We start from the raw sequence: 7,824 nt of genomic DNA on the forward strand, positions 1-7,824 counted from the left end.
AAAGAAACATTTTTTTCAAAGAAGACTAACTAAACAATTAGGACAACTAAATTGAAATGTGAGTATAATATATGTATATTATAAGAAAAAATGAGTAGCATAGTCGACAGAGAATTTTATGTAAATCTAATAAACATTTTCTTTTGACATTTGACTGTCAAAAAAAATTGGCGGAGATGTTGTGTTGACCAGATTAATGATTAATCCGTTGATATACACATGAATTAATTACATGTCATCTGTAATTATAATTACGTATGGCAATACATTTAAAATTAATATCCTCCTATAATTTCTCCATCACTCCACAATTACACTCAACATTTTCAGCCATTTTTTATGCATATACTAATCAAAAAAAGGGGAAAAAAATTGATTTCTTATTTCAAATCAAGGTTGATGTTAGAGATTATGGAATAAAAGTATTTGATGTTATCATTGCATTATCAATTTAGTTTCGTATAACAAGGAGTAGGATCTTCAATCAAGGTTAATCATATTTCCTATTTGAGTTTTTTAATTTGTTGGATCTCATCAATCTGGATGGCTATTTTTCACTTTGCTGAATTTTGGTGTATGGATAAGTAAAAAAAAGGGAAATTAATTAGAGCTTTTTATAGAGATGATAAAATGATTCTTTTACGGTGTTTTAGAATTCAATTTTATGGGTTTTTTTGGTTTACTATTGGTATCTGATCTTCATATTATAACTTGAATATATCTAAATCGGACACTGCAAGCTCCATTTCAGGATGCGCTTCCAACATAATTTTCTTCATTCTAGGGCTCCAACCGAGACCTTGGTTATGATCTTTCATGATAACTTTGAGATTGGGCCTTTTCATTCTTTGAATTTATCCTCCTCTTCTCGATTATGATGGAGGTAAATCAGAATTTAGATTGCGCTATATTTCCTTTATATGTGTAACACTTATCTTCTACTAAAAAATTGAAGGCTTTTTCTGTTTTCTTCTTTTTATTTTTCTTTCTTTTTGAGGGGATTAATTCATTTCAAATGATGTTTCTGGTTCAAATGTTGTTAATGAACCACGTATGCATTTCTTTTTGCCTAAAAATGGTAATATGTCTTTGTGCAGATGACATCAATTGGTGCCTTATTTTGAAGAAATGCACTTGTAAAAATATATAATTTGGAGAACTAAAACAGTTGTAATCAGAGTGCCTGATTTAGATGGAGGGGAAGCAGCATACACAAAGCATTATCGCCAAGCTTATGGGACTTGAAGAGCTTCCACATAAGCTGCCTCTCCTTGATAATAAGAAAAGAAGAGTGTTCTCGGAGAACTATCTTCAGAAAACCGCTTCAATAGGTTTACGAGAAAAGAGCTCAATTTAGTTGGCCGTTCTACTAGAATAAACACACCAAAATACCAAAAAGTTGTAAAGGTATTCAAAACTCAGATACCTACCAGTATATCTACTGTTGGAGATACTATGAGATCACTTCAAAACATAAAGGTTAATGAGTCTCTCGGTCTTAAGGCCGAGGCGGCAATGAGGCTACGTTCCTCAAGTTTACTAAATAACACAAGAGAAGATAAGTTCCTTCATTCCTTTGCAAACAGGTCATTTTTTTCCAAAGAATTGAAGAAACAAATCATTGATGAAAGATGGAAAGCAACTCAGGATATTGAAGTAGGTTATAGAAACCACACTCTTGGAGATACGAATGTTCTGGCTGAGTTGGAAGCAAGGCCACAATGTATGGACTCTAAGCATGAGAAACAATGTTTTTCGCACATTAGAAGTTCGTGCTCATGTAGTCCTTCGTGTATCAGCAGCAAGGATGGTTCAAAGTATGAGCACAGTAGGCTTTCACCACTTGATTCTAGAGTAACCTCTGGAAGTCTTAAGAACAACATTGGCAATAAAGCATCTAAATATGGTTCTCATCTGAGGAAAAAAGAAAATGTTGATGGAAAAGATTCCAAGCTTTCTTACCTAAAGCAGAAAGTTGTTCTAGAATGTAGAGACTTGAGTTTTATTCTTGATCAGTACTCATCTGGTTCCATTAGTCCTTGTATAAGCTCAACATATATACAACCAGCTTGGGGAAGTCAATAAGATGATTTATGATGAAAAAGAGATTATGCTAGAGAAAAACAGTTTGTATAGGAGTAGCAAACATGCTTCTGAAGCTCCACACTGCTCAAATATAAGTCTAGGTAATACAGTGGCCAATGCAAATGCAGGGAACATCAGAAATTCTTCCAGGACCACTGATCAGTTGCAGTCTGAACCAAATATAAGTCATTCATATATAGAAGGTGGCACTACTTGTATCATATCTATTGGACAGGTCTGTTTCCTCGTGCTACCATTTAAATGACTAACAATCTCCATGGTATTTTAACTTGCTGTTAGTTCCTGTGAATTGATTCACCTAGGTTTATTTCTATATTCAAGTCATTAAACCTTTTTGTTATATAACAAGTTACTTGCATTTCTTTATCTGTTGATATTTTAGAACCAAATGATGTCTTTTTATATTTCCTTATCTCTTGATATTTTAGAACCAAATGACGTCCTTTATTTTTTATTCAAGAATTGGTTGTAGGGTCATGCATATGAATTCATAGGTTGTTGACTTATTCCAAAGAAAAGGTTCAACACACGTTTTTACCTGCTGTATTTTCAATTTGTACGAAACCCTGTGATCTGAAGTACGATCCATCCAACGTCAAGAAAACTGGATCAAGTTGTAGCCATATTCTTAGCATCTAACAAGTTGAACTTCAGTCGATTACAAACTGGACAATATATGTAGGATTATAGGCAGATATGTCTTCGAAAATGACGACCAATCTCCAGAAAGGAAAAGGAAAAGGACCTTTTGGTTGCTTCATCTTAAACTTTCTAGTTTTCATTGAGTATTTAAATATTTTGCATATATATTAGTGTAATAAGTTAGAGCAATCAAGGTTGGAAGAAGCTGACCATTACTTCCTTCTCAATACTAGATTCCCACTATTATCTTTTGAAAAATGGATCATGAATAGGTGAAAAATGAAAACAGGAATTAATATGTCCATGTGAAAGAATTATCATTGAAATGACAATTTTTTTTGTAAAAGACTTTCCAAAAGAAAGTATAACTATAAGCACCACGTACAATTATTCACAAGTTTGATGTCATGAAAGGTTACTACTGTTTCATAGGCTTTATCCGACCATCTAATAAATAGTATCCCTATGACCTCTGTTATTTTGTTTCTTTTCTGCCGTCAACTTTAGGAATAATAGGTTGTTATATAATAAGCATTGAACCTTTTAACTATTGGACAAAGCCAACAAGAACAAGATCCTTATTCTGTCTGGTGGAATTAATTAGTTACTGACAGTATGATCTTGATGAAGAAAATCTATTCTAGTTGGTTGACCTCTATATCAGGTTATGTTGAGTTGAACTTGACATGCCAAGGAACATACTTCTATTTTTATGATGTCATGCTTGCATTTGCGAAAGAAAAAGAGCACCTTGAGAACAATTTCTTTTCTCATGATACTTCCAATGAAAATTGAACTGTTTCAGCATATCAATTCTACATTAAAGTTTCATATGAGATTTCTTGCATCTTTATATTTGAGCTCCAATTCATGTTGGACATCATAACTCTAGGAACATTTGCTTTCATTTGTTCATTATATTTATCCGCAGATTAAGATGACTCGCAAGCTTGTTTATGATACCAATTTGTAGATGAATATGATTGTGTATTCATTATGCACAACCTAGGAGAATGAAGTGCAAATAAAAAAAAACAATTGTGTATGCCTCCAGACATTTGTTTAAAGAAGGGTTCAACTCTTCTACTAACTCTCCCTGATTGCTTGTCGATAAAAGTTTCATTTGTTGTTGCCATACAACAATTTTCGTTTCTCTTTGAAACTTTGAAAAATGCATGAAGCTTAGGGTTGTATACCCCTTGGGAGAAATTTCTTGGACTAAGACGGTGCAAATTAGGCTACCTTGGGACAATTTTGTTGAATGGCTCATGATGCCCATGTTTTATCAACATGCATACCTCCTCAGTGGAATGACTCTATATATGTCACCAATAGAAAAAACAAACAAATGAACATACCAAAAGAAGTGAGAAAATGTTATGACTTGTTGGCTCTCTCTCTGGTGTATGAGTAGTTGAAACTTAGATTTGTGAAGAAAAGTAACTAGAGTTGCAGTGTTAGTTCATATACATGTGATATTTGCTTAAGCTGACTTTTCTATTTCAACAGGAATCATGGAATAAAACACATGAAACTGGAGCACTTTCCACCACAGTTGACCCAATTTTTCATCATAATCTAAGAGAAACCAATCAAACTAGTCCAAGTTCAGTTTTGGAACAACCTTTCAAGGAGGAGAAACTCTGTGCCTTTGAATTGAATTATAGACAAGCTGATCTATGCCGTAAGAGATGACAAATCTTCTTCACTATATTTTCTTTCTCATTTCTGATTGTCCAAAAAAATTTTGCCAGGTGTAGCAATGCAACTTAAGCTTCTTGATTCCAACTCAGAAGACACATATTAAGAAGGATCCGAAATGGCTGTCTCAAGTGATGATCTATGTCAAGAAAATAAAGAGATATTGATAGACTTCAACACTGAAGAAACTAGGGACTATTCCTACCTTGTTGAAGTTTTAGATGAGGTGAGCTTAACAGTACTAGACTATAATATCTGGAATTCTTCTGAATATTCTGTCAATTCCTCGGTGTTTGACATGTTAGAGAAGAAATACGGGAAGCAAGAGTCTTGGCACAAATTAGATAGGAAGCTTATGTTTGACATTATAAATTCAGGGTTGAGTAAGATTATGCATTCATTTATGGATATTTACACGACGAAAAGATCTTTGAAAAGAAGGTATCATTTTACGTTGAGGAAGAAATATGGAAGATGCTGGTGAGTCCGAAAAGGGAAGTTTGCAAGGATTTGTCTGATAAAGCACTTGGAAATGGAACACGGTGGTTGAAAGTGGAGGAAGAAGTTAATACCATATGTCGAGAGATAGAAAGCTTTTTGTTTGAGGAGCTAGCTGCAGAATTAGCTTATTATTGAGAATTTATAAAAATGGATTATTTCTGTCGCAAGTTAGTTGAGGCAAAAAATGTAGTGTTTTTATCAACAATTTTAGCATGAAATTATTAGATACAACAATATCAACATATATACCCATTGTAATTCCACAAATAGTATTTTAGTTTTGGTGACTTAAAAGGAAGTGAAAGGTAGCATTATTCTTATCAGATTCATTTCAATTGTATAATATAATTACAAAAGTAGTGTGTTTTTTCTAATAGAAATATACTAGAGGATAGTGCATCAAGTATACAAATTTGGTATTAAAGGTGTCAATGACAAGGTTCGATGGTTATTATGAGACGACTTGGGCTTAGCTCGACTTAGCTCCACTTGCCTCGGCTCAGTTTCAATAAAATTTTGTTTGGCTACTTTACCAACATTTGTTGACAATTCGGACATTTAGCCATAAATTCCACAATATCCTTCTTCATCCCATTCCACTAATAGACTTCCCGCAAATCATGGAACATCTTGGTGGCTCTCGGGTGAATAGAATACCGAGAACTATGAGCTTATGTCAGAATCAGATTTCTCAACTCATCAACATTTGGAACACATAATTGACCTTGATATCAAAGAACACCATATGGAGGCCTATAAAAAGACTAGAATAGCCTGACATAAAAATCTGACGGAACTGCTGTATTTAGGCCTTCACAGACTATTTACCACTTCACGATCCGTGAAGGTGGTCGTGAAAATAGGGGCCACCCTGAACGGTCCCCTGTACAGATCATTCACCCTCCACAGACCATTCAGGCAACCATGGAGGGTTCATGGTTGGGCTAAGGTTCGTGAACCTCCCCGTCAACCCGCCTTACACTTTTCAAACCAAACTCATCAAATTCTAAGGTGTTACACATAAGCTCTTTGAGGAGTCATATCCTGAAAAGGACCGGACAGGATTTAGGAGAAGGATATTTACAAACATGGACTCTATGAAACGACTTTAGAGTAATGAAGGAACTGAAGTTTTCAAAATGCTTTGTAGCCTCCTATTCATAAATGTGGCGCGCTTCGCACTCATGAACAAGATCTACTTAACACGGCTTATCACACATCCTAGGACCTTTTCTAAAACCTTCTGCTCTGAATATCAAGTTTTTCACAACCTAAAGTATACCCTAGACATAACATGATGTATAATATCCCGAGAGGCCCTACACAAGACACTTGACATGCATACAAAATATGATAGAAAATATGAGAAATAAAGGTAACAAGTCCCATATCAATAAAAAAGTTTTGACATAAAGCAAAAGTCTATAATAGTCTTGACAAGCCATCCAGTACATCAAAGAAGTGGTTGGGACGTAACCCGTACACCATGTACAACATCCGAAAAGTAAAAACATATTAAAGCAATGTGACATGGTCCTCAGAATATGATTACTCATAAAGTGTTCTAGTCCTTAGAGTGATTGACTAGCCACAAGCGGGAGGAGAGGAAGCGTCACACCCAACATTAATGAAATATTGTAGGCACAAATATGCATTAGTACATAGAATGTACCAAGTATGAACGATATTCATGAAAACATGAAACATGATCATAATGGACATAATTGAAAACATGATATGCATGACCAAGCTAAGTATAGTAATACATTTAATAAAACATTATAAATCTTGAACATAGCTAATGCATCTTAAAATCATTAGAAAAGCTTCATAAAATCTTTAAGGACAACTTAGTTCATTTCGTGGGATATTAACTTTAACCGATAATAGACCATGTGAGCCATAACATAGAATTCGATGTATCTCCCACATCGAGAAGGGAGAGTCTCCTTACCAAGGTAGAACTCCAAAACATATCATATGGTATATGTGGATCCACTAGGTAGGTCATTTAAGACAATCCTACGGGGGCACATAGTTTGAAACTAGAGGTTTCTACTGGAGACTACCCTATTTGAGCCTCCATCTCAAAGTTCTCTCGATGCTTAGTTAAATTCCATTGGAATTTAACTATAGATTCACATTAGTGAAAGGTTTTCTCACCTATATTTGAATTGTGTTTTAAGGAGCTATTATATGTTTTGATTTTTAAGATGTGGATTGGTGTTGATCATTGCCTTTTCTTTGTTAATGATAATTGATTTTATCTATTCCGTTGGAATTTTGACGTAGCACTAAGAGGACTTTGACATGGAGGCTCAAATAGGATAGTCTCTTGTAGTAACCTCTAGTCCCAAACTAAGTGCCTCCGTAGGATTTTATGAACCAGGTAGTGTACCCTAAGAAATTGAGTTTAAAGATAACTGAAAAGAGAAACTAGGGTTAAACATCTGGAGGTGTTTAGACCAAGGTTTGTACTGTTATACCGTAATTTTCCTATCTTTGGAAAAATCACTTTTGAAATGTTCTAAGTATAAAACAATTTTGAGAAAAATACTTAGAAAAGAGTCACCACTTAATTTTTAAAGAAATTAAGAAAACTTATAATTTTCAAAGATTTAAACAGAAAAAATCATTTGAAAATACCAAAGAGGGTTCGGAGTTCAATTTACACTTCGAGAAGGGTTTAAGCATTCGAAGTGCCCGCTAACATACGGTTGACCTGCGACTTGACTAAAATATGTTTTGACTAATTTTTTAGGAATATGATTTAACATAAAATATATAATAATTTACAATATTCGATTAACTTTGAGAAGATAATTAAATAAATGAACCATTTTATTCTATCTTTTTAGAGGAAGAGACCTAAAA

At 34.1% G+C, this 7,824-nt stretch overlaps 1 protein-coding gene across 3 annotated transcripts; it reads left to right on the plus strand.

The window, feature by feature from the left end:
* The first annotated feature begins 292 nt into the window (after positions 1-292).
* LOC102588888 (uncharacterized) lies at positions 293-5,273 on the plus strand. 3 transcript variants are annotated; one of them, XR_367293.2, is made up of 4 exons: positions 293-489; positions 1,098-2,320; positions 4,258-4,675; positions 4,827-5,273. XR_367293.2 is itself a non-coding variant. In XM_006346752.2 (4 exons), the coding sequence occupies exons 2-4, from the start codon at positions 2,087-2,089 to the stop codon at positions 4,553-4,555; spliced, it is 462 nt and encodes a 153-aa protein (XP_006346814.1). In that variant the 5' UTR covers positions 293-489; positions 1,098-2,086; the 3' UTR covers positions 4,556-5,273. The 3 variants fall into 3 exon arrangements, 1 of the variants encoding a protein (XP_006346814.1); XM_006346752.2 differs by having other exon boundaries at positions 4,258-4,432; positions 4,503-5,273; XR_367294.2 differs by lacking the exon at positions 293-489 and adding an exon at positions 785-883 and having other exon boundaries at positions 4,258-5,273.
* The last annotated feature ends 2,551 nt before the right edge of the window (positions 5,274-7,824 follow it).

Source organism: Solanum tuberosum, unplaced genomic scaffold (assembly GCF_000226075.1).
Source record: "Solanum tuberosum cultivar DM 1-3 516 R44 unplaced genomic scaffold, SolTub_3.0 scf00088, whole genome shotgun sequence".
Taxonomy (NCBI): Eukaryota; Viridiplantae; Streptophyta; class Magnoliopsida; order Solanales; family Solanaceae; genus Solanum; species Solanum tuberosum.

Coding starts and splice junctions, on each gene's coding strand:
- LOC102588888 (XM_006346752.2), top strand. CDS start 2,087: ATGATTTATGATGAAAAAGAGATTATGCTAGAGAAAAACAGTTTGTAT. Junction 2,321..4,257: donor GTATCATATCTATTGGACAG/GTCTGTTTCCTC, acceptor CTATTTCAACAG/GAATCATGGAATAAAACACA. Junction 4,433..4,502: donor TAGACAAGCTGATCTATGCC/GTAAGAGATGAC, acceptor AAATTTTGCCAG/GTGTAGCAATGCAACTTAAG.